This window comes from Podarcis erhardii, assembly GCF_964252035.2.
Source record: "Podarcis erhardii genome assembly, chromosome: 3".
Taxonomy (NCBI): Eukaryota; Metazoa; Chordata; class Lepidosauria; order Squamata; family Lacertidae; genus Podarcis; species Podarcis erhardii.
In genome coordinates this window covers 81,714,358-81,740,638 of record NC_138507.1, presented here as the reverse complement: position 1 = coordinate 81,740,638, position 26,281 = coordinate 81,714,358, and the positions used below count along the sequence as shown (strand labels likewise).

Here is a 26,281-nt window from a genome sequence, read left to right as displayed (position 1 = left end):
GTCTTTCCAAAAGGAGGCTGATTGAACCAATACTGCTGAGAGTTTGATTCAAGAGTAACTGGAATTTCTTGGCAACCAACCATCAAGCATTCTGCCCGAGGAGGAGAGTTGGGATTAACCAACAATTTTTATGGCTCTTGGGGTGCAGGGAGTTTCTTCAGAAGCAACCTCATAACTGTTAATTTCAAAGCAGCTGGAATCACTCCTTCTAGTAAATAGGTATATAGGCTAGATGAAATAAGCCAAGAAGGGAACCAGTTAAGCAGGCTTGCAGTAGGCAGCACCTCTCCAACCCCTTTATCTACATCCTCATACCACAAAACTAAACTAGAAGGTACTCTAAGCATAAGAAGACCGAACTGCAAAACTAGTTGGATACCAACTCAGGACAGAACTTTGTCCTGGAAGCACACAGCAATATCACAGCATGTTTCCAAGGATCTAGGATGTAAAAATGGCAGAGAACTCTTCATCACCATCACCACCACAAAGACAACTTGATAAGTCACTACCTGTGTTTGACTGGATTCACACTTGAGATTAACATGTGTTCTAATTTTTTCCTGCTTCGCCTCATTGCCTGTAACTCACTGGTAAACCAGAGACCAGATTGGGTTATGTGAAGTGAGCACAACTTCTTAGGAGTAATCCTTACTTGAGAGTACCTCCCAAATATGGTTAGGGAAGAGCAATTTTATTCTAAACTTTAACAGCTTTGTGATGCTGTTAAGAAGATATTACTGATTCTCAATCATCAGCACAGATTCAAATTATTTAGTAAAACAACTTGCATTAAACGGAACCAAACTATACTGTTCCTTCAAAAGCTAATTAAAATTCATCTGATATTTGGCAATACCACACTTGGAATACTGTGTCCAATTCTGGGCACCACAACTTAAGAAGGATGTTGACAAGCTGGAACGTGTGCAGAGGACAACCAAGATGATCAAGAGTCTGGAAACTAAGCCTTATGAGGAGCGCTTGAGGGAGCTGGCTATATTTAGCCTGGAAAAGAGGAGACTGAAAGGAGATATGATAGCCATCTTCAAATATCTTAAGGACTGTCACATGGAGGAGGGAGCATGCTTGTTTTCTCATGCTCTGGAGCAGACATCCCCAAACTTGGCCCGCCAGCTGTTTTTGGACTACAACTCCCATCATCCCTAGCTAACAGGACCAGTGGTCAGGGATGATGGGAATTGTAGTCCCAAAACAGCTTGAGGGCCGAGTTTGGGGATGCCTGCTCTGGAGGGGAAAACTTGAACCAATGGCTTCAAGTTGCAAGAAAGGAGATTCTGACTAAACAACCGGAAAAACATTCTGACAATAAGAGCTGTTCAGCAGTGAAACAGCAGTGAAACAGACTCTCCTTCCTTGGAGGTTTTTAAGCTGAGGTTGGATGGCCATCTGTCATGGATGCTTTAGCTGAGATTCCTGCATGCAGGGGATTGGCCTAGATGACCCTTGGGATCCCTTCCAACTCTAAGGTTCTATGATTCTATGGAAGCTCTAGCCGTGTACATGAGCTAAGCAAAAGTATGTGAAAGGCGGGTAGTATTTCAAAGCCTCATTTAAGAATGGTTAACAAGAATGAAGAGAGTATTTATGGCCCAAAAGTAACAGGCAGGTTTTTTAAAAATAACTGAGGAAACCCCTTCCACCTCAAATCTCTGGGGATTCTCATCTAAAATACCAAATTTCTAAAGCAAAAATATTAAGCCACCATGCTTATGTTTTAGCTTAGTTGTGCTTTCAACAATATTTGCATCCGTTCGTTTGAAAGCATTTGTCCTACAAACAGTGAAAATAACTGAGATGACCAATTAGCTAGTATGCAGAGAGGCTACCCCACTTAACAAAATTACAAAACTAACAATGAACATTTCACAATCTGCTGTTTTAAGTTCACTTTTCCTTTTTAGTGCATACTTTCAGAATGTCAGGTTACAATCCTTCCCCCAAATATATGACTTCAACCAACTCTCACATATAGTTCTCCTAGTTAACAACACAATTAACCTTCACATATATGCAGCCTTTTACAATTATTCTAGGCATACTTTCTAACATCAAGCAGCAAAAGAGAAATGACCAATAATAAAAAATAACAAATAACTAACAGGAAGTGTATTCAAATATTGTTTTGGTTGATGTTAATATATAATGGAATTCAAAACAATCCAGTTATAAAGTTTTGCCTTATATATCACTTTGTAGCAGCCTCTAAAATCTCCCAGCTTTTTTTCCTGATACGGTATTTCACAAAACGCAGGGGGGTTTTTTCAAACCGTTAAAACTGCATTTTAAAAGCATGTGATTTTTAAAAATTAACGATTTGCCTTAGGAACCATTTCATTTAAAATGTGGTGAACTTTAAAGTACAAGGAAAGGAGTTCAACAAGCGCAGTGTTAACACAATTTTGAGGACAGAACGTACTACAGAAACCTTTCAGTAGAAAAGCATTTTAAAAATTGTTTAGGAGCAGGCAATTTAGCACTGCATATTTTCTTTGTTACATAATATATACTGAGACATCCCCCTAATTATTTAGGTGCTGGTAAAACCAAACCCACCTGACTGGAGATGTCCATTGCGGCATACCAGGTTAGTACTGTCACTACAGATTTCCATTTGCAGCTTGGGAATTTGCTTAACTGCCTGCATCTTCTCTATGCAACAAAACAGAAGGGTGGGGAAGGACAAATAAAAAACAAAAAATGAACCCATGGAAGTTACGTACACTAAATCACACAAAAAATGACTTTGCCTTTGATTGACTTGAAATGGATTAAAGTTAGAAAACATGTGTCTTATGTTTGCTATATTATGAAGCTACAAGAACATCTAAAAGATGATATACTATTATGAAAAAGTTGTGAATTACAGCCAATAACCAAGTTAGTCAGAAATCACAATGTAAAAGATTGATGGGAAAATTTTCAATGCTCTATGCACAGGTATCTCTATCCATGGGAAGGTTTTAGGTGCGAGAGCTTGTAACCAGTTGGTACACGTTGCAGCCAGATCTTATCTTTATAGTACGCTTTATTGGCAAATGTTTGTGTATAATTACCACTTCATATTTAACAGCTATTACATCTTCAGCAGATTACATCACGTCAGACAATTCTTCAATTAATAAGGTTGAGCAAGAATCATCTTTTCTGATCAAATTAGCATCTTCAAACTTCAACACTACATTACTAAATATCAAATATCCTAAAGGGAAAATGGATTCTTAAAGGGGTGTAGCATTATTGTACAATTAGCAGATTTGGGGTAAACTGATGAAGTCTTTATGCCACTTATAAAGTATGATGTGTACTTGAGAAATATTCCAAGAAATTATACTGCTTCAATTCCAACGCTCCAGCCCTTATGACAATCATTATTTGTTATCTTTCTGAAGTAACATAGTTTCTCTTGTATTAAACAGCCTCTTGAACTTGACTCGTCATAACACCCTGCAGCATTCACACACTTAACTTATTTGGAGTTCTTCACACTAATTGGTTTTAGAAAGAGGGGTCAACACCCATTTTATTTAGCAAAAGAAAGGTTGGGTGCAGGGTTGCCATTCTGCAGATGGAAGTGATTCTGATCTAGCAGAAGCTTATCCTGGAATAAAGATGGCTATTTTCTACTATCCCCCTTTCCCCCTGCAGCCCTCAGTGCCACTGCCCATTGTTGCAGAGGGGCCTGCAGCCACTGATATCAGCTTTTCAGAGGGCAACACAAGAAAGGAGAAACTGACAAAAATAATCTTCCCCTTCTCTGTTCCTCTAGCCGAGTTTCACATGATCAAAACTCCATTGCATGCAAGTTTGAATCCAACCCACACAGAAAAGAAAAACAGCCACTGTCAAAAAGCAACCGTTTTCAATGCAGTTTTGGCTCACAAAATGCATTCTTCAATTACATAAGAAGAGCCTGCTGGATCAGGCCAAGTACACTGTACTGTATTTGTGTTGTTATCCAGTTGTCTTTAGATCAAAAGGTGACCCCAGTTGATGATTTCATCATACGTCAAGAGACAAAGTGGCACGATAAGAGGCCTAGAGCCAAACATAAGGCCAGTTATTTCTAACACTTGTCAAATTTAGTTACATGCCTCCTTGAGTTTTTGTTCCAACATAGGGACACGGGTGGTGCTGTGGTCTAAACCACTGAGCCTTGGGCTTGCCGTTCAAAAAGGTCACTGGTTCGAATCCCCTTGACGGGGTGAGCTCCCGTTATTCAGTCCCAGCTCCTGCCAACCTAGCAGTTCGAAAGCACGCCAAAAGTGCAAGTAGATTAATAGGTACCACTTCAGCGGGAAGGTAAATGGCATTTCTGTGCACTGCTCTGGTGTCAGTGTTCCGTTACACCAGGAGCGGCTTAGTCATGCTGGCCACATGACCGGGAAAAACTGTCTGCAGAGCGGACAAACACTGGCTCCCTTGGCCTATAAAGCGAGATGAGCGCCGCAAGCCCAGAGTCATTCGCGACTGGACTTAACAGTCAGAGGTCCCTTTACCCTTTACCTAGGGCTTATGGAAACGGCTATGTCTTGTTGATGGAGGGTGAAGATGTTGAGAGATTTCACCTGCATGCTCTAAACTATTTTTATTTTAAAATGCCTGTGTGATGCTTTTCCAGGCAAAGACTATCAAAAGAGATTTACAACCAATAAAAACTACAAGCATTAAAATCAAGAATAAAGATCACAGATAAATACAAACTCAGAATTTTAGTAACACAAAAACATTCCAGCTTCCTTAAGTGAGTGGAACAAAAAATTATCCAGGGAAGGCAATTTGAAACAAATGAATATTCTGAAACATTCTGAAAAGCTAACCACCACAGCTCTACTTGGATAGAGGTCCAAACTGTGGAGCCACAAAAGACTCCCTGTCACCTAGTCATTCACATAATAGATCTAGGAGGTGAATACATCAAGAGGTCCTCTAACTGAGATATCTGTGCATGGGCAGGATGGTATGGTGCATGTAGCCTTTTAAGTAACTTGGGCCCAAATCATTTGGAACTTTCAAGGCTAAAACCAGCACTTTGAATTGTGCCTGGAGACATATTAGGAGCCAGTGTCATTAATGAATACAAGTGTAATTGAAGCTGACTGCCATACACCCATCAGAACTCTGGTGGTTATGTTTTGAAGCAGCTGAGGTTTCTGGACTATATTTAAAGATAGCCCCACATACAGTGCATTACAATATTAATCTAGTCTAGATGTGACTACAGCATGGATCAGATCTGTGGCTAGGTCTGTCAGCTGCAGAAAGGGCTCTACTTAGTGTACCAGCCAAAGTCGATAAAATACACTCCTGGATACAAATGCTACCTGGGCTCCCCCAGTCAGTACTGAAGCCAGGAGAACTTGGGTCTTTTAACAGCAACAGTGGGGAGACTTTGTTGCATGGGCTTTATTTGGCCCACAAGGCCTTTTCTGCCAAACCATGCCTACCTGTCCCACACTTGATACCATATGCAATGCCAGGCAACTAAAGACACAGCTGCAAAGGAACAATGGGGAGCTTAAAATGCAATCCTGAGTGTTCCTTGGCAAGCAGCACCCATTCTCAGCACCAACTGACACTTTCAGTGAGCCCCTTTGAACTTGTCCTTTCACATGTGTGGTTTGGATTCAAATCACATCTGCAAACTGACAGCTTCAAAAGGGCTTGTTATCAGTGCCAATCAGATGATTAATGCTGAAAGTGAGCTCCTCTGTTGTCACCTGAATTGATAATGACATCGTTGTTGTTGTTTAGTCGTGTCCGACTCTTCGTGACCCCATGGACCAGAGCACGCCAGGGGTCATAATGACATCAGGTGACTTTAAAAGTAGGTGGTCCCTCCCAGCCCCCCCAAAATAACTCAAGTGAGTTAGTTCTTGATCTTTGGGCTGGGGGTGGGGGGGAATTCATTCCATTCCAGGGAACAATATTACCCTGTCCAGTGCTAGTTGTAATCCTCCTTCTGAAGCCAGGAATCTCCAACCAACAGCACCTCTGTCTTGCCTGGATTTAACCTCAGTTCATCAGTCCCACCAATGCCTTCAAGCACTGGTTTAGGGTTTCAACAGCCTCAATTACATCAAAAGATGGCAACAAAACACACTGCTGCATGCTGTCAGCATACTGATGACACTGCAACCACACCTTTGGATACCTTCCTCCAGAAGTTTCATGTAGATATTAAAAACATGGAACAACAATACAGAGCCCTATGCTACCCCACAAATGAAAAAACCACTATGAAGCCATTATCAGCCCCCCAAACTAAATGTGGTTTCTTTCCATAATTGCACCAAGTTTCAAATAGATTTCTGCTGCTTATAAACAAAGCATGTTAAGTATTACACTCTATGTCAAAATTATCTATGCAATGGCAATAACTCACCTAAAGCCTTATTAACAATAAATGCTACGATAAAAATTCTTTTAAAATTATAGTTTTCCCATAAAACAACACATAAATAAGACAAATAATTATCAGATTTACTTTTAAGCTACAGACATATGCATGCTAACATGTGATCTAAATCATATCCATTAAATTTAGGGAGACTACTGAATACATAGTATATGCATAAGATTGGGCTAGTATCTGGCCTAAGACTTACTGCAAGGGATGACCATGTTAAGTCTGCTGCAGCAAAACAAAGCAGTGTCCTACGGCACCTTAAGGACTCAGTTCCTTCTGTACTTTTGCCAAGTACCAGCAGGACTAATAAATTACTCGAAGCCCTCATCTCAAGAAGAAGCAAGATTAATTTGGAGCGTTCCAGAAAAAACAGAGTTACATTTAAACTATGTTGTGGGGAAGAAAGATCTCCTTCCTCCTGTGACTGAAACTCTGAGTAGGACTGGAAACCCACTGGTGAGGGGCAGGTGGGAGGGGCAAGAGGTACAGTTATAGCTCAGGAAGACTGATACTTAAGCCAGACTTCTCATACCTAAAAAGCTTGTGTTAACAGAGTACATACTATAGCTATATGATGTTAATTTTAAGTTTTTACTATGCTCTATTGAAAACAAGTTGTATGTCATGGCCATGGAATATGATAAGATTTTTTTTTAGCGTGACTCAGTCATCAACTCTAAAGCTTTACTTAAGTTCTTACATCCAACACTCATTACTGCAATTTAGGAATGTGACATGCAGCAAGTTGCATGCATCTCTTACACTAAGAGCAATCGCGGGAGGCTGCTGGTTTGAGTGGAGGTATGCCAGGAGGTGAGTAGGCAGCTTAACATATGGCATGTATCCATTTTTCTGCCCAGTTAGTTGCAGCAGGAGTGGTTGGGTTTTAAGCAGAAAAACAGTCTGAAGGGGAAGGGTTAAGCAGCCTCTTTTAATGCCATTGTTCCACACAAACTTGCATCCTCCTAAGGCTGAAGAAGAAGAAGAAGAAGAGTTTGGATTTGATATCCCGCTTTATCACTACCCTAAGGAGTCTCAAAGCGGCTAACATTCTCCTTTCCCTTCCTCCCCCACAACAAACACTCTGTGGGGTGAGTGGGGCTGAGAGACTTCAGAGAAGTGTGACTACCCCAAGGTCACCCAGCAGCTGCATGTGGAGGAGCGGGGAAGCGAACCCGGTTCACCAGATTACGAGTCTACCGCTCTTAACCACTACACCACACCACACTGGCCCCTGGTTTCTTACACAGACTGTCTAGTTTGGTCCTTTATTCTTTTTACTTGATATAAGAATGACAAACTGTGAATTCACTCAGATTTACTAAAAGAGACCTTTTAAAATGTTTATTTTAGGTGCAACATGGATTTACTTCCACTGGGTGTACCAAATAAATTCTCTAGTTCAGAGAGCCAACTGAACTGCAGTACTCTAGTTCTTCATCTTCATAGAGTCTTGAGTCTGTTTTTCTCACAGCCCCTTTAAATCCCTCCCCCTAAAAGACCCCGGCTCTGCCAATATTCCTGTATCTGTGTCACAGTGGGTATATAGGTTCTATGCAGTTAAAATCCAATACCGAGGTACCCCTTTCAAAAATTAAAAAGCCAGATTAATAAATGTTTCTTAAATATATGCATTGTGTAACTATCATTTCCCGTTTTCCAAAATAAAAATATTAAGTAATACCTAACAGCTGCAAACGGTCCTTGGCCATTGCCAAATTTGTCATCATTTTAGACTGGAGACGGCGAGCTCGATCACAATGATCTCCTTAAAAAGAAAGTTAAATATTCAGATTCAAGCATAAGTACAACAGCAATGTTTGTCCCACACTATAGCAAAAAAGAGAAGTAAATATTAAAATTACAACTTACTTAAAATATCCATGCATCTAGAAGTAATTGACATAGCAAAAAAAACCGATGCTCTGCATAGATATGTAACATTAGAACAATTCTGTGCATGCTTTTCTCTCTTCGGGGACATTTGCACAAATGAGGAAAATATGCAAATGAACACAGTAGTAAGAACGTGTTCAGACTAGCTGTATTTTCCCATTACATGTGCAATTAGCCTGCTCCCTGTTCATATTTTCTATTCCCTGCCATTATTTCAAAATGCTGATATGGAACTAGCAGTAGTATTAGGTCTCTTTCTGACAAGTAGTATGTCAGATTTCTAAACTGATGAAAAAACCATTCTAAAGGAACATGAAGTGCAACCGTTTGGATTGATTTTAGCTCCAAGAATCTCTAAACAACAACAAAAACTTCTAAGATATTAGTAAATACTAACTATTTGCCATTCCACATTTACATTACAATTTTAGTATACTTGTTTTGCCAATTTACAGATAGGATGCCTTCTTACATCAAAATTAAATATGTATTTAAAGCTTTCAACTTGCTTTTAAAAGCAACACCAAAAATGTTAGTGCCAAGGTAGCAAGATTGACTTGAGCCAAAAAATCTGACTGAATTTTATCCCCATCCCCTCTGAAAAGAGAACATGAACCATCAACAGAGATACTTTGTAGAACCACAACTGTGACAAACAAAAACGAAATCCAGGTTATCTGTTCAAAATACAAGTTCAACTAAGAAACAAGTGGTAGATAATATAAACTATCCAAAAAAAAGAGTGAACCATTAGCACGTGAACCCATTATTATTATTACTATTATTTCTTGAATTTATATACCATCCTATACCCACATGTCTCAGGGTGGTTCAGAGTTATCTGGAAGGCATAAGTGCCAACTTGCTGGGGCCCTGGCTAACCAAGCACCCACAAAATTGCCTGTGAAGGGTCTGGGCACCCACAAATTTTGGTGCCAGGGCCATGCTTACTGCATGGCACCCATGGTCATGGAGCCAAGGTGGCACTCCTGCTGGAAGGATTTTTATTCTTGAATTATGTCAAATTTCTGTATGTACTCCATTCTTTCAAAGAAGTAACTAGCAACAGACAGGATAATGGCATGGTGGGGAAAGGGGTTAAAAGCACCTGGGCACCACAGAATGCCTTCATCAGACTTTTAAGTCATGATAAAACTTATTTCTAAGTTCTGACATGAAAGACACAGTGTTTTGAGCTTGTTTCCTTATGGGCAAGCTGTTATTTGTGTTGGTTAGGCCTGCAGTTTCTAAAGAAAAGGTTTGCAATTGTGCTGATCTAAATCACACATGTAGCCCTCCAGATGTTATTGGACTCCAACTCCCATAGGCCTCACAGCTATGACCAATGGCCAAGGATGCTGGAAACTTCAATCCAGCAACCTCTGATTAATTCCATTTAAAAGTATGGTTCTGATTGTCTATGATCAATCCTAAATATTTGTTGTATCCCATTATGAATTCAGTATTATTCAACATGAACTGGAACAGAATCAGTTTAGGGTCTGACTTTATTGGCCTGAACCAGAATTAATTCAGTACAATTTTAATGGCAGATGGTTTTTTTTGTTATTATTTAGAAAATTTAATGAGTATCGGTTTGAGTATTTCCAAAACAGAGATTTTATTTCAAGTACAATTAGCTGTCAGCAATTAAGGAAGTGTATTGCATTCAACAACTCTGGCCTTGTTCACACATCACATTCAAACATAAACTAAGGTTTAGTTGTTTTTTTATAAACATATTTGTCTACCTCAATTTTGTGAAAAATACCAAAGCCATCTGCAACAATTATAATACAATAAAAACCACATAAACACTTAAAACAGATCACCAGCTGACTACTATGGGAAATGTTTCTTAATTGTCTGCATAAGCCTTACGGCAAAGAAAAAATTTCAGCAAACATTTGAAAGTTAACATGAATGCTACTCCTCTGCCACTCCTGCTGCATTGCAAGGAAACAAGCTGTGGTCTGGTGGCTAACATATTTTAAACAAAGTCTGTAGTTTTTGCTCCAAACAAGCCCCAACCATAATGCTAAACTAGACCATGGCTTGTTTCCTGGCAGTGTGGCAGCAGCAGGAGCAAACAACCAGTGATTAACCTCAAGGAAACCCAAAATCCATGGTAATATGGCTCGAGGTCAGAGAAAAAAACTTAGCCATGAAAACCTTTTTTAAAAAATATTCTGAAAAAAAGAAGAAGATTTACTAGGTTTTCTTTGCCAATTTCAATTGCTCCTTCATATTCATTTAAATTTAGGATCAAAATAAGCTCACAGTTTCAGAGACACAAGGTTGGCCTACCTTGACCAGTAACTAGCACAGCTATTCCTTTTTCCAGTTCTTCAATCCCCTTTCTGTACCATTCAACAGCTTGTTCCTTTTGTCCTGCTGAGAAAAAGTTGGTTGCATACTTTCCGTTATGAAGAATGGTCAGAACTACAGACACTGTATAGAGCCTAAGGAAGTTATTTGAAGATGGCTACCAGTATGCACATTCAGACTTCTGTTTTCTCTTCTCCATCCTCCAGCTCCAAACAACCCAAATCTGCTCAACCCTCTGGAACAGATTTTGAGGCTTGTGGGGGCCCACAGGGGGTAACTGCTCCACACTATATTGGATCTCAACCCAGTATTAAAGCTTGTTCAGAAAGCGACCCAATATGTGCAGAAAAGTCAGTTACACATCAAGAGTTGTTATGGGATTGATGAAATACAGAACGTTCAAAAAGTGACGTCGCTATGAATGCTTGGCCGCCACAAGCCAGTGATCCCTGTGGTAACTTTTCTGACACCTCCTGCTTAAAACCCAAAAAGCCAGAAGGATCGTGAGGCCCCGCTTTCACGGTCTGTATTCGTACTGAAAATCAAGATCAAGCGAGCTTTTGCCCTTCTGCTCCGCGGGAGGTTTCTGTCCTCCCTGAGCTCGCCTTAGTATAGTGGTCTGACTAACACTATCTAGGAAGTTCATGACTGAAGTGACAGGTGACCTCAGACTTTCAGGTTCAGAACTCACCTTGACATTATGCTACTCTGACTGCCTTCACATTCCAATTTTATTTGTTTTAAAGAAACAAAGTGTCAATAAAGTATTTAGATAGAAAAATGAGAATCTGGATCACAAGAGAATGTGAGAAGTTAATGAATTCACAGTGCCTTGCTTTTAATATCAGATTACTCAAGAGCACACAATCAAAGTCTGAAAGTTACCCAATTCAATTCCACACAGAAATGCTGGATCATCCACACATCAGCTGCTACAAGTAAATCCATACACTCCAGACCTCAACAGGCTATGGTTATCTCAGGTGAACTATAAAAAGCACCTTAAAAGCAAGGAGCTCCAGACAGCTCACATTAGCAAGTAAATCCACATGCTAGAGGGAGAAAAGCACAGCCAAGCAGGGCAATTACCCATTCAGTATGTGAGGATTTCTTTCAGTTCAGATCCTGAACTGATCAAACCACATTAATATGTTGACACAGTTTGAAATACAGTCCATGAAGTTTTGCTGTAATTTTTTTGTATGTGAAGAATCAGAGTGTTATACTAGAAGTCAGTCATGAAGCTTACTACATGACCCCAGCTCCCCCACTGTCTCAGCCTAACCTATCCTAAACCTACCACAAATTATGCAGTCGAGCTTCCCACATTTGGGGAAATCGCAGGGGTCAGCACACCCAGAGTGAAATGGAAAGTTATTTTCATAGGCTTGTCAAACTGTCTTGAACTCATTCACTTACTTCCTTATCTTGATTCTGCTGAACAAATGAGATAGAAAGGTTTAATCTTAATGTTTCAGATTTGTTTAATCTCTCATACAAAACAATGGGCAATCAGCTATATTACTCCCGGATATTGCTTATTTCTACACTTTCCAGGAAAGCCATGTAGTGCCACAATCACTATGTAGGGAAACTTAAAGGGTGGGCAACTTGAAAAAAATACCCAATTCAAGCTTATGTTTTGAAAGTTACTGGACACGGGGTTCGAATTCACCATCAATACCTAAAAATAACAAAAGGCAAGAGGTGACATGATAGATGTTTATGAAATAAGGCATGGCATGGAGACAGTGGTTAGAGAAAAGTTTTTCTCCCTTTCTCCTAACACTACAATTCATGGACATCCAATGAAGCTGAATGTTGGAATAATGAGGGCAGCTAAAAGAAAGTATTTTAGGCAACACGTAATTAAACAATAGAACTCACTCCCACAGGAGGCATCAATGGCTACCAACTTAGGCGGCTTTAAAAGAGGATTTTAAAAATCAATGCAGGACAAGGTTATAAACAGCTACAAGCCATGCTGGCAATGGTCTATCTCAACTGTGAGAGGCATTATGCCTCTCAATACCAGTTGGGTAGAGTGATGTTGCACACATGTCTAGCTTGCGGTCTTCCCACAGGCATCTGGGTGGCCACTATGAAAACAGGATAGTGGATGAGCCACTGGCCTGATCCAGTAGGCTCTTACCATGTTCTTAATGTCAGTCTTAATTTTTGTTTTTGTTACATATGTTGACAGTCCAATGCTGTTTGTTCAGAACCATAACTTGTGGTAAGGAACATATTTTGGATGTAAAAGGTTCAATCCCTGGCATCTCTAGCTAAAAGTATATTAGGTAGCAGTGTTGGGAATAACCTCTGCTTGAAACCCAGGGGTAGGTTAGAATCAACCAGTTGTCTAGGTCAGTGTAAGGCTGCTTCAACATCCATCTTATTGTATTTGTATGACTGCTGCATTGGAAAGGTTATTTTTCACTCTTATTCTAAATCACCACCAAATAAGTAAATGGAAAGAGTAGGTCTTAACCTATTACATTAAGTAAAACTTACAACAACAAACCTCACTGCAGTCCCTATTTATTTACAGCATATTAAAAGCTTCTATCAATGGCTTATCTTTTAGCAAAAGTGTCACACCAGGAAGCATTGAAGGTTACAAATGGCAAACGATTTAGCTTTAAAATATGTTACAGTACAGTCAACCCTAACAAAAAAAGGCCTTTCTGAATAGTTTGCCTTCATAGAGCTCACCATTCTACACATTCCCCCCCCCCCAGTATTACCATCTCAAGAATTTGTCTGAACCCCTTAGAAACTTGAATTTGATATGCAGCCCAAACAAGTTAACAGAAGCAGCGGCTGGTGATGGTGTATGATGAACCACAGTAGTACAAGCTGAACTCGGAGAACAAAGAGACTAAGCGGGTAACACAAAGTCTCTTTCACATTCACAGCAAAGCCTCCCTTTACATAGACTCCACCCCCCAAGTCCTTCATGTCAGCACCCTCCATACATTGTAACATTCGCCGCCTCTTATGGGGTAAATATACCACCACAGGCTTTTCACTCTGGAGCAATTCTACTCTTCAAAGCCCCAAGCCTTTTAAACCGTTGCCTATCTAACTAATTGCGCGGGGACTGAACCATCGCTGCCGACACTACAAGGAGGACCTATAAAAACACTCTTGAGTCCCCTCGACTGCGAGAGCAGATGGGCGACAAGAGCGAACTCGGAAGCATAAGGAGAGGAGACACAGCGCCGGGAAGGGGAGGTTGACAGAACTAGGGGGCACCGAAGATGGGGGGCGCAGCCATCCGACGGGCGTGAGGCGACGGCGAAAGGGGGCTTCTCCCCGCCGCCCGCCCGCCCGCCCGCCCCTGTCCTCCTGGGCGGCATCCCCTTCCCCTTCCCTCCGCCGGCGCCGTCCTCGCCGCGCAACCCAACCGCTCTCCCCCCCCCCCTCCTTTGCCGCAGCCATTTCGCCTCTCCGGGGCCTCCCTTACCGGCCTCGTCCTCGTCGATGCGCAGCGCCGTGGAGATGCACTCGAAGGCGCGCTTGTGGCAGGCTCGCACCGTCTCGGGAGCGTCGCCGGCGCTGGCCCTGGCGGTGCCTTTGGCGGCTGCCATGAGGACGCCGCCGCGGGAGAGGCGCTCGCAGAGCCAGGCGAACAGCAGCCCCAGCTGGAAGGCCAGGAAGCGGAGCAGGGCGAAGGCGGCGAACAGCGGGTACGAGAAGTAGTAGAGGTTGCGCTTGTGAGGGGAAGCCGCCGCCGCCGCCGCCGCCGTCGCCGCAGCTGCCTGTTGCTGGTGGTGCTGGACGGAGGGAGCCGGCCCGGCCCCGGGCGGAGAGGAAGTCCCGGCGGCCCGAGTCGGGGAGCTGGAGGCGGCTAAGCCCTTCTTCTTCCCTCTCCCGCCCGGAGAATTCATTCACCACCGCCGTCGCCATAACCCGCTGCCAGCGACTGACAACAACCAGCCGCGCGGGCCTGCCATGGCACAGGCTACGCCCCTTTCCCTCAGCCCCGCTATCAGGCACAGGGGGCACTCGCAGGCGCGCGCACGAGGCAATCTGCGCAGCGACGCTTCCTGAATAAGGAGCGCCGTAACAGCAGCCCTTCGCCGGCCGCCTGGACGCTGTCGTCAATTTGCGCCTGCGCGAACCGCATAAGCGACAATAGGGGGCGTGGTCAGCACTACGGGCGGTAGGGGAAGGAGGCGGGTCAACCCGGAAGGCTACCGTCACGCAATGCTTCTCACGTAATTAACGGAGATAGCGGGTTGGCTGGCTGGTGTGTCTCTTAGTGTCGGCGTAAAAGCCAATACAGTACTGTACCAGGTAGGGTTTATGCCCCTCTTCCTCCACTTTACATTGCACTCGCTTTGTGTGGAAGCGGTGCACTCTGGGCAATGTAGTCACTAGGGAATACAATGCGTAATGGGAGTTAGGATTTCTTTCTTCTGTCCTCAGCCTGTTGACAGAATGCATAGCTGTCAAGTGTCCCTTATTTGAAGGGACAGTCTCTTATTCCAGCGCCATGTCCCGCTGCTGTCCCTTATTGATAGATGTCCCTTAAATTATGTCCCTTAAATTTCAAAGGAAGCAGCTCCTCTCCCTCCCTCCCTGCTGGCCAGGGAGGAGGGAGGCTCCAACTGTGTTGCTTGGCTGCGTTGCTCACCCAATAAGAAGTCTAAGAACGACTGGGGGGGTGGAGCTTGCATGCCTTGTGTGTGGCTAGTTAATTCAAGCTGAGGAGGTTTTTGAATGCTGGACGCCATTTTGTTGCACGTGCTGCTGCAAACTTTGCAGTGCAAAGCCAGGGTGGGGAGCCATCTTAAGTTGAGGCTGCATAGGCCTTCTGGTGCATGTGATTCAGATTCTATTCAGTTGAACCTCTGGTTACAAAGTTGCAGTGGCGTAGCGTGGGGGGTACAGGGGGGGCCGGCCGCACCGGGCGCAACATCTGGGGGTTAGGGTTAGGGGGTGCAAATCCACGGGTTAGGGGGTGCAAATCCACGGGTTAGGGGCGCAAATTACTTGCCTTGCCCCGGGTGCTGACAACCCACGCTACGCCACTGCAAAGTTGGTTGGACAGTGTTCTCGAAGCTACCCAGCATGAGTTTGACCAGACTGCAGGAGGACAGGAAGACTGGAGTGCCTGGAACAGGTGAGGCTGCAGGTCCCTTATTTTGGCTGCTGGTCCCTTATTTTCAAGGCTGCTGGTCCCTTATTTTCAAATCTGTAAGTTGACAGCTATGGACAGAATGTCAAGTCAAGAAGGGACGGAGGCAGGGAAGTTTTCTACAGATACCTGCAATTAAAAACTAAACTGGGGGTGTTCGAAGTAATATAAAACACATAAAATTACATTCTACGGAATGATGCAGCAAAGCTTTAAGAGACATATGTGATGCTGGTTATGTTTTTGAATAAAGGACCTATTTAAAACAAGAATTGTCTAGAAGCCCTATTCACTATTCCAATACATTTGTTTTACCATATGGATCATCACAGTGTCACTATCTCTTCCTATATAATTTCCCATATCCAGGGGGTAGGCCAGTTGTCTGTTCTGGATGGGGTTGCACTCTCTCTGAAGGAACAGGTATATAATCTGGGGGTGCGTCTCTGGACCCTTGTCTGTCTCTTGGTGTGCAAATTACCTTGGTAGCCAAGCATGCCTTTTATCAGCTGTGTTAAGGCAGCTCTGGCTGTTCCTACACAGAGATGCTTGGCCGCTGTGGTCTTGATATTTGTAACCTCAAGTCTAGATTACTGTGATGTGCTCCATGTGGGATCTATGTACCCTTGAACTTAATTGCAACGGGGCAGAATGCAGCAGATAGGTTGTTGGCTGGAATATTCTTTCACCATCACCATATAACACCTCTGCTGTGGGAGCTGAACACGTTGCCAAAAGGCTATAAGGCACCATTAAAGGTTTTACTTTCAGTATTCAAAGCCCTAAAAAAAGTTGGAATAGGTTTCCTAAGGGACCATCTTGCCTCATATAGCCCTGCCTGGCAACTGCACACCTCTAGAGCAGCACTGCTGAGACTATTGTATGCCTCAGAGGTGTGCTTAGTTTGTACTGGAAACGAGGCTTTGAGTGTTGAAGCTCTAGCCCTCAGGAATTAATTACTGCTTGAGATTAGACAGGCGCTTGATGTCTTGATGTTTAGGTGGCTACTGAAGATGTTTTTGAAGACTTTCCCTGAAGTGTGACTCAGTCCTTTTATGGAATATTACTTATTCATATTTAGAAATCGTTTTTTTTTTTTGGAGTGTGTATTATTATTTGTTGTTTTTATCTCATTTTATCTTGTGTACTGCTTTGAGGGCATCAGGCTGTGATGAGGTTATTAATAATAAATTTTGAAAATCAAATACTTGGAAGATGGCATATAAAATATAGATAACCTATCTAATTTCTAGTACACATAGAATGCAATCCTATGCAGAATTAATCACTTTTGAACCTATTGATTTCAATGTAATACTTAACTGTATAGGATCAGTAATGCATATATATGAAAGCTAATTCCTAGAATACAATTTTCATTTTCATGTCACAAATAATAATTATAAGCATGTTGTGGAACAGCAGTGGGAAAGCATCAGTTTGGATTTACAGACATTATAATTTGTACCTATCACAATTATGCTGCCAAGGAAAGGCAATCCATTGTTAAAGGATGCAATTACCGGTATCTGTCCTGTGGGTCAAATAACATCAGTAAATGGAATATTCCAAACTAGGAGTTTTCCCTCAAATTTTGAAAACCTGCGGTCGTTTTTCTTGATGAATACTGGAGGCAAACTTCATTCATACCCTCAGAAAGAGTACCCTTTCTTCCAATGGTAGGGTTGCCTGGGATGTTAATATTGTATCCCTGCATTCCCTCCTCCTCATTGTGCACTTGGAATGTAAAGGGAAGTTTTCCTTCTGCACATATGTTTTCCCTCTGCACATAACTGTTGCATTATGGGGAAGCATTGCTTCTTTTCTCTTGCATTCTGGGAACTCTCGCTTATAATCTTTTCTCTGTTTCTGCACACACTGTACGAACCTGTTCCAAACACCAAGACATTCTCTCATCGTTCAGTTTACTTTAAGTTCATGATGACTTGTACTCCATGCATAGCTGACCACATCTATAGCTATGTTAATCTTTAGTTATTATTAATGAGGAGGTTTCATGCTTGTCTAGTCCCAACCTCGTTTCCCAGCCTTTAATCTACCAGTGATTAATGTTCACATGTAATTCCCACCCCTCACATGTAATTCCCGCCTTGTATGTATGTTAACCAATCAGCATTAAGTTTCTTTGTGTTTGTATCAACCAATCAGCCACAAGCACACCTGTGGCAATGTTTGTAATATTCAATAAAAGAGAGTTCCCGGGACTTTTCCCGGCAGACGCCTCTCATGACACCCACTGCTCGTCTGTCGTGATTATCATTCCTACATCTGGTGACCCCCGACGTGAGCCAGATCCCTTATGCAGCCTAGCCCCTGTACTTCACTCGACTGGAAAAGTCTCAGCGCGCTACTTCGTGAGTATGGGGGGCGATTTGACTCGGATGCAGAAAGAGCATGCCAAGGAACTTTTTTCTTTAGTTAGGCAACGGGTTGTGGGTGTTCAAATTTCCTTAAAAGAAATTGAACAATTACTTTTGGAGATCAATTGCCAATATTCTTCCTACCCCGAGAAGGGCTCTCTGGAGGTGGAGACTTGGCAAAAGATCGGGAAGACCCTCTTTGCAGAACCGAGGGCTTCAATTCATTGTCTGCTCACCTGGCAGAAATGTGCAGCTGCCGTTGCTAAATTAGGACCCCAGGTCCACCAGGCGTCTCCTTCGGCCCCTGCCCTTCTGGCTGTAGCAGACAATCCCCCCCCTCCTTATCCCAAGCTTTTGCCTCCATTGCAGCCTTGCCAACCCCTCCCTACACCTCAGCCCACAAACCCATCCACCCCTCCCCTTCCTCCTTTGCCTGCTTTGCCTGCCACAACCCCTGCGTGCTCTCCTACAGGAGCTGTGCGCACCTCAATTTCTCTGGCTAGGCAGAAAGGAATTCTGTCCTTAGAGGAGGAATCTGTGTGGGCTGGGGAATTGCCTTCTGCTTTCCCTGTTAGCTCTTCTGTCACCAGGCAGGTTGATAATACTACAGCCCAGAATGAACTCATGAAGAAATTGGCTTTTGAAAATGCAAACACCGATCAATCTTGTGCGGAAATTGGCAGCCAGAGCCATGCCATGTCCTTGCTTGCCGGAGCCAATCCAAATTTGGCAGCCAACCAAATGCTTTTATTTGCTGTTCAATATGTAGTTTTTGAAAGTGAATTTAAGCATAGTGCAGTAGCCCTGTCCCGTTGGATGCCCTTACTGTGTTTACTAATGGAGCCCCCTCCAGGGGGGTCGTTGCATGGCAACAAAATGATAAATGGCACAGCCTCTACATTCTTCCACAGAAGTTTGCCCAGCATTCTGAGCTGGCAGCTGCTGTTAAAGTTTTGCATCATTCCTCCACGCAGCCAATTCCATGACCCCATACGTGGCTTCCTTTAATGTTACTTGTGCCCGTATGGTGAATTGCACAAAAACCAACTGTGTGAAAATGGGCAAGGATAATTTTAATTGCTCTGATTATGCAAATATTTCCTATGTATATAAATACACAGAGCTGCCTGAAGGCTGGTTTTGGTCGTGTCCAGGCTTTACATTTAATTACATTCCTGCAAACATCAGCCATGGCACACCTTGCTGCTTAAGCGGTATGTCTATTATTTTACCAAAAAAGCATCATTTGTCCCGCTCTCGATATTGACGCACTGTGCAATTGACTAATGATTATAACGATTTTGTTTTTCTCCCTAGCAGATCTGAATATTTCTCTCTAGCTGTCTCTCTTTTAGGAGTTCCTGGATTGGCTGTACGAAATAGCAGGAATATTAACTCTTTAGCTTGCTCCGCAGCAAAAGCCTTGAATTCTACTTCACAAGCTCTTCACCTTTTGAATAAAGAACAGAGTGAATTGCGTCATGGACTCTTATAGACCGCTGCTATCGATTATCTATTGATGCTCCATCATTACGGATGCGAACAAGTGGAAAACATGTGCTGCTTTAATATCACTGACAATTCTAAGGCTATCCAAAAACAAATCTCTCATTTGCAAAATCTCACACATCACATCAAACAGGATGTTGGTTTTCTGCTTACTGCTTGGCTGCCACACTTTACTTGGCTTCGTAGTCTTTTTCAATATGCCATTGTTATTATATGTATATTAATTTTGTTTTGCTGCTTCCTCCAATGCATTCCTGGCCTCATAAGTCTTTTCTCTCGGCTTCTCTCTCCCCCTCAGCCACCCAATAAAATCCTTGCTGCTTATCTTGCGAAATGGCAACACCAACAGTAAACCAAAGGGGAGAAATGGGCAGATTTATTTCGAGCATGCGCTGGCAAACCACGTATCTCGTAGTATCTTCTGTCCCATCCTCCCTGGCGAACTTATTTTGGGCATTTGCTGGCACACCACTAATCCCGAAATATTTTTGCCTTACCCAGTACGCCTCGCAAAAAAGAAAAGAAAGGGGGAGATAAAGGGAAGTTTTCCTTCTGCACATATGTTTTCCCTCTGCACATAACTGTTGCATTATGGGGAAGCATTGCTTCTTTTCTCTTGCATTCTGGGAACTCTCGCTTATAATCTTTTCTCTGTTTCTGCACACACTGTACGAACCTGTTCCAAACACCAAGACATTCTCTCATCGTTCAGTTTACTTTAAGTTCATGATGACTTGTACTCCATGCATAGCTGACCACATCTATAGCTATGTTAATCTTTAGTTATTATTAATGAGGAGGTTTCATGCTTGTCTAGTCCCAACCTCGTTTCCCAGCCTTTAATCTACCAGTGATTAATGTTCACATGTAATTCCCACCCCTCACATGTAATTCCCGCCTTGTATGTATGTTAACCAATCAGCATTAAGTTTCTTTGTGTTTGTATCAACCAATCAGCCACAAGCACACCTGTGGCAATGTTTGTAATATTCAATAAAAGAGAGTTCCCGGGACTTTTCCCGGCAGACGCCTCTCATGACACCCACTGCTCGTCTGTCGTGATTATCATTCCTACAGGAATGAGATTGTGCTTTTGCTGCAATATTGATGCTTCTGAGATTCAACTCCACTGCAGGGAATGGGATGATATCATGGCCCATATGTTAGTAGAGCCAAGGGAATATTGGGTGCACCCACTCCAATGTAGAGTGACTGATACATCCAACATGGCAACTTAATTTTAAATGCTCTGCATCAGCCTTCCTTGTGTTACACTAAAGAAACCTGTTGAAGAAAGTAGACTAGAACCTAGTGATTCCTTTCCTACTAGAGTTGCTTACTACTCAATCCCACCTGGATATCCTGCTCCCTTCAGGAGAGAGTTTGCTCTTTCTGTCAATTCAACACCGCAAGCTAAATTAGTGGCTTCTCTGTACAGGCACATGTGAATTATCTGGCCCAGTTCCCTTTGAAATTTATGTTCTTTTCATACGACCCAGCTTTTAAAGGATGCTGGTTGCCATGACCAACAGCTGTTTTACTGCTTGCTTTCCTACATATTTTTACATTTTGCACAAAACTTGAGTACTAGTTGCTAGACAAGAGGATTTATTATTACACAGAATGAAGAAATACTTCAGTAGAATTCAAACTCATTTGATCGGGGTGAAGAGAAGCGAACAAGACCACTCGTTTTCTTTTTTTATTCTGATTTTCACATGCCGGAAACTGAGAACAGAGTTTGTGCGATGAGCCAACCTCCACGCTAAAGGCCATCCTGAACAGAAGGAGTGGCCACCGCGACCGCGATGCCTTCTCTTCTCAAACAAGCGAATCCCCACCGCACAGCTTCTGCCTTGGAGAGCTCTCTCCATTACGCAGGCGCGCTAGAGACCCGAATCGCTTACCGCCTGTGAAGCGCGACATTTCCCGGCTCCCTCCTTTACGGCGCACCGCTATACGACAGCTGAAGTTCCTTGTTTACGACTCGTCTCGCGGATTGTTTCGCTCGTTGCTCCGCGACGGGTGGTTTTTTTTCTTGCTGGCTTTGCATCCTCGAACCCAAGAGCCGCTCGGCTAAGCGGAGGTGAGCGCGGGCTGCCGAGCCGCGGACCGAGGTGCGGCGCCCATCCTCCGCTGAGGCAGCCTTGGGGCCGGGGAGCGGGGAAATGGAGGTCCCGGGCCGCCTGCTGCCCTCTTGGCGCTTCTCCCGCTCGGGCTCCGGGGGTCCTTCGGAGCCACGAGGGTCGGTTTCCTTTAAGAAAGGAAAAGCAGGAAGGCAGGCCGGCTGTTGATAGTCCCGTTCGGGCTGCTCCTCGATCGGATGAAGCTTTTCCTTACGGACGCATAGGCTGCAACTGCAGGCACGCTTACTCTGGAGTAATGCAAGACCCATTAGAATAACGGGGACTTACTGCTGAGTAAACGTGCGCAAGTTCAAAACGCAGCCATTACAACAGGGATGGGGAATCTGTGGCCCTCCAAATGCTGTTGGTCTGCCATCCCTACCTGTTTTCTGTGCTTGTTGTGGAGGTTGAGGTCAGCAGCATCTGGAGGGCCAAAGCCCCCCCCCCCGTATCATTGCTTTTTACAGCAGTGCATGTAGTTGATCCTGTTTCCCCCACCCCACTCCCATTTTTCTGGCTCTTCCTCCCCTCCTCCCCGCCCAGAACATTTGGATAGAAATTAACCTTTCTGCTTAAAACAACTGACATTCAAACTCCTTGATCTTCCTGTTAAGGGATTTTTTAAAATTAAAAATAAAATATCTCTTAACAGGAAGATATGAAATGTGTCATACCAAAAGACACTTGGAAGTTGTTGGTAACATATGAACTTTCAGCTGTACTTAAGAGAGAAGTTTCTAAAACTGGTCACAGTGTAATCGATAAACTTCTGTTTCCTCCCCAAGACTACTTCGTATTTGCTAACTTCCACACATCATGGAGACAGAACAGATTATGGAGAGCCAGCCACAGGTAATGCCAAAACCCCCAACAATACCTGCTTTAGTGAGATTGTGTGTGTAAGAGATATTTTATAATTGTGTGATGCTTTGCAGGTTCCAGAAAATCCTCATGCGGAATATGGTCTTACAGAGAACGTAGAGGTAACTAAGTTTATCATTAGATAAGTTTACCTATCTGTAACTTTATCATTAGAGTTAACTATTGCCTGTTGAAATTGGGATCTGCTCCATTTTTTGTGATTGTATTTCTTAATTGTAAGATTTTAAACAGTATTGTAAATGGTTGTTGCCCATCCTGGGAACTTTGAATGAAGGGTGGGTAATAAATTAATAATAGTCTCATCTCGACACACTTAAAGAGTACAATTTGCTAAAGTTGTTTATTCATAGAATTGAGTGAAGCTAGGGATAGGGGCTTCACTCAATTAGAATAGCTTGTGTGTTAGAATAGCTTGTCTAATACAACTTTACAATCTCAGGTATTTATTATAGAAGTGCCTGAGCTTGTGCAGCTAAGAATGAGAGAGATTTATTTTGCTGTTTTTAAAAGCTTTCATCCTGGCATTAATATTACAAAGACTGTTGCATATATGAAGATCCTCAGATTGATGCTAACCTATTGAATGTATTTGCATATTTGTGTGCATTTTTTGTGCAAAACAATTTTTATTTCACTATCCAGCTGATTTCACCACCATTCACCTCATCTAGACATTTTTGCTGTAAATCTGTAAAAATCAGGCAATGAAACAGCAATGGCTGTCTCATGGAGCCACAGTAAGCAAACAGAATTTTCAAGGAAACAAACATTTTTAATGGGGGCTCTGCATGTTTGTTTGTTTTTTTTTGTTTTTTTGTGTGTTTTTTTTTTTTTTTGTTTTTTTTGTTTTTTTGAGAAAACATACTTATTTCACTGAATAAGTAAAACATATGGATTTTTGGTCAATTTTTAGATAGTCCCGAAATGCATGACTTTATATTTTCAACTTAAACACTGGATTGCTGTCTTCATCTAGTGTTTGTTTACATTTTAAGCGAATAGTGGAAAATGAGAAAGCAAGTGCAGAGAAAACATCAAAGCAGAAAGTAGATCTTCAGTCACTACCTACACGTGCCTATCTGGACCAGACAGTTGTGCCTATCTTACTACAAGGTCTTGCAGTACTTGCAAAAGAAAGGTAACATATTTATCTTTCATGATTTCATTCTTACCAACGTTCACAAACTTCTGCTTGCAGTCATTATATAGGTCTAGTTCTTACAAACAGCAAGTGAGGTGGGAAATATATGGCTGGGGTTTACAACAGTGGATAGGAGCTCAGGTGAATGAATTTTGCATGCTAAATAATCATTTGCACATAATAAATGTAGCATTTTGCATCCTTAAACCTTACCCCTTGTTTTTCAAGCATTTTTGTATGAAGAATAATTCATTCATGTGAGCCCACACTTGTATTTTGAACTGATATAGTCCTGACACTTATTGCCACCACATTTGCTGTGTTTGGGAATGAGACTTTAATGCATTTGTGTGAAGTGTGAAAATTTCTACACAAACTGGAAGAAGTTATGCTGACTCTGGTCATCAGCCTTAATTTGATAAGCACTATGAACAGCATGATGCAGATGAGTACAGTATTCAGTTTCATTTTAGAGTTAGCAAAGCTAGGATTGGAAGAGGTCTAAAAAGAATGATGGTGGAGATCAAGACTGGCCTGTAGTAAATAGAATACAACCTGACTTGACATGGCTATGATGAGAGACCACAGCATTCATTATCCTGTTTGGTTTTTTTTGAGGGGGAGGAGGGGATGAACTGCTACTGGATCACTACTTCTCTCCTCTTATTTCTGTAGGATGAGATGGTGGGAGCTCCTAGAGCCAAGCATTCCTAAATCTACATATTTTTAATCCCTGTTTCCATATATCTAGAGGGGTACAGAGTAGTTTCCTCTCATTTCCCTTCCCAAGCAGAAGGGGATTAGGATAGATAGTAAGGCTAAAGTAAATAAATCTAAGCATTTCCCCCTGATTTTTCAGGCCCAATAACAACCATGTAATATTATAGTTCAACAGCTTTAAGCCATGCCAGTCCAGTATAGGAGTTAAGGAATTCATTTCCATTTTAAGGAATTTAACACTTGCCCCAAGTTAAAATAAAAAAGCAGATCAAATGAACAGCTGTAAAAATCTGACATACTTTGAAACTTTGGAATTTAGCCCACCACAGATGAAATTAAGAGAAAAATGCTAATGATATAAGAAATTAAAATGTTTTCACTTGCAACTCTACATTTACCAAGTGCCTGCTACTTATGGCAGAATCCTAACCCATGTCTACTCAGTTAAGTTCTGTTTAATTCAATGGGGCTTACTCCCAGATAAGTAGGGTTAGGACTGCCGCTGTAATGTATTAAAGTAAAATGTTTTGTGATCCCAAACAATACTCAAGTACTTTTAGTCTTTTTAAATCTACTACATACTGTGGATTCCATTCCTGAAACTACTTTTATGGGGGGTAATTTTGATAATTTAATTGAGGTTAAAAGAATTCTTGAATTGGTAGGTATGTACAAAACCACTATTCTCTTTTTATTTTCAGACCACCAAATCCCATTGAATTCCTTGCAGCATACCTGTTAAAAAATAAGGCACAGTTTGAGGACCGAAATTAATTTCATCTTCAGAGGACCATTTGACTGATCAGTATATATGCTAAATAACCATGAATCACTGTCTGATGTATAAATCCTACAACAAAAATATCACTTTTGCTCAATTTCTTTAGCCTTTTCTTGAGTTATGTCAGCGGCATGGGGAGCTAACACCACTGCTGTGTCAGCAAAATCGACACTGTAGCCAAACATGCACAGCCTTAGAAGAAAGGGGAAAGTATACAACACAGCGAAAATAAAAAGTTTTTTGCCAGTGGGAGGGGCCAGGAGGTACAACAAGGGCAGACACAAGCTGATGACAGCAGCCTTGGGCGGCTTGAGGTTGAAAGCAGGAGCCAGACAGCTTTTGTTATGCAGTCACATCAGAGACAAAACAGAGAGCCATACTCGGTTCACCAGATTAGGAGTCCACCACTCTTAACCACTACACCACACTGGCTCTCATTGCTTCCTTTCTCATTCCTTCCTTCCCACCCCCTGCAACCAACTGTCATCAGCAGAACCTTCTGACTTGTGCAGTCTGAGAGGCCTCCCCTTCACAGTCCAAAGAATGAGCAGAGGGTCGACTGTCCCATAGCCCATCAAGCTCCCTAATATTTCCCCGAGTCCTAGCCTGTGGCTAGCTAAGCTAGACTATACCAGTGTAGAGGAAAGGGAAACCTAGAAATGAAGATACAACATGGTAAATGACAAAGCTATTGTTATAAAGGACCTAAGGCGGAGTTGGCATCAGATTTTTATGGTTTACCTTGTTCTCAAACCACACTAGTGGTGTACAGCCCATTAAATAGTTTTTTATTAAAACAAACCAGTGCATCAGTTACCAGGTCCAAAGAACAATTGTCTGGTGGATGGATCTAGCAGGCCTAACTTAAATGGGAACAGTAATGATTTCAAGCTGAAGGGTAAAGATTACAGCACAAAAACAAATATAGTAATAACTACATA

General features: G+C 42.4%; 2 protein-coding genes across 7 annotated transcripts in view; one reads left to right on the top strand and one right to left on the bottom strand.

The window, feature by feature from the left end:
- SPAST (spastin) overlaps positions 1 to 15,083 on the bottom strand; it is a 40,492-nt gene extending 25,409 nt beyond the window's left edge. For 2 of the 5 annotated variants that reach the window (XR_014155448.1, XM_081857683.1), the window contains exons 1-4: positions 14,124 to 15,082; positions 10,634 to 10,720; positions 8,115 to 8,198; positions 2,578 to 2,673 (exon numbers count right to left, since the gene is read on the bottom strand). Coding sequence is in view for 4 of the 5 variants with exons in the window: in XM_081857683.1 (XP_081713809.1) it covers positions 2,578 to 2,673; positions 8,115 to 8,198; positions 10,634 to 10,720; positions 14,124 to 14,547 (691 nt within the window). In the remaining variant the exon portion in view is untranslated. Of the gene's footprint in view, positions 1 to 2,577; positions 2,674 to 8,114; positions 8,199 to 10,633; positions 10,721 to 14,123 lie in introns of all 5 variants that reach the window. The other 3 variants (XM_081857684.1, XM_081857685.1, XM_081857686.1) reach the window with 3 other exon arrangements.
- A 6,528-nt stretch (positions 15,084 to 21,611) lies between these two features.
- On the top strand, positions 21,612 to 25,421 carry DPY30 (dpy-30 histone methyltransferase complex regulatory subunit). 2 transcript variants are annotated; one of them, XM_081857737.1, is made up of 5 exons: positions 21,612 to 21,807; positions 22,602 to 22,668; positions 22,752 to 22,799; positions 23,694 to 23,836; positions 25,261 to 25,421. In XM_081857737.1, exons 2-5 carry the CDS (start codon positions 22,633 to 22,635, stop codon positions 25,331 to 25,333), a joined length of 300 nt encoding a protein of 99 aa, XP_081713863.1. In that variant the 5' UTR covers positions 21,612 to 21,807; positions 22,602 to 22,632; the 3' UTR covers positions 25,334 to 25,421. The 2 variants fall into 2 exon arrangements, with proteins under 2 accessions (XP_081713863.1, XP_081713862.1); XM_081857736.1 differs by having other exon boundaries at positions 21,617 to 21,776.
- The last annotated feature ends 860 nt before the right edge of the window (positions 25,422 to 26,281 follow it).

Bases quoted from the DNA above. Each gene is read 5' to 3' on its own strand.
- DPY30 (XM_081857737.1), top strand. From the start codon at position 22,633: ATGGAGACAGAACAGATTATGGAGAGCCAGCCACAG. The intron at 22,800-23,693 runs GTAACTAAGTTT...TTACATTTTAAG, and splicing joins GTCTTACAGAGAACGTAGAG to CGAATAGTGGAAAATGAGAA. The intron at 23,837-25,260 runs GTAACATATTTA...TTTTATTTTCAG, and splicing joins GCAGTACTTGCAAAAGAAAG to ACCACCAAATCCCATTGAAT.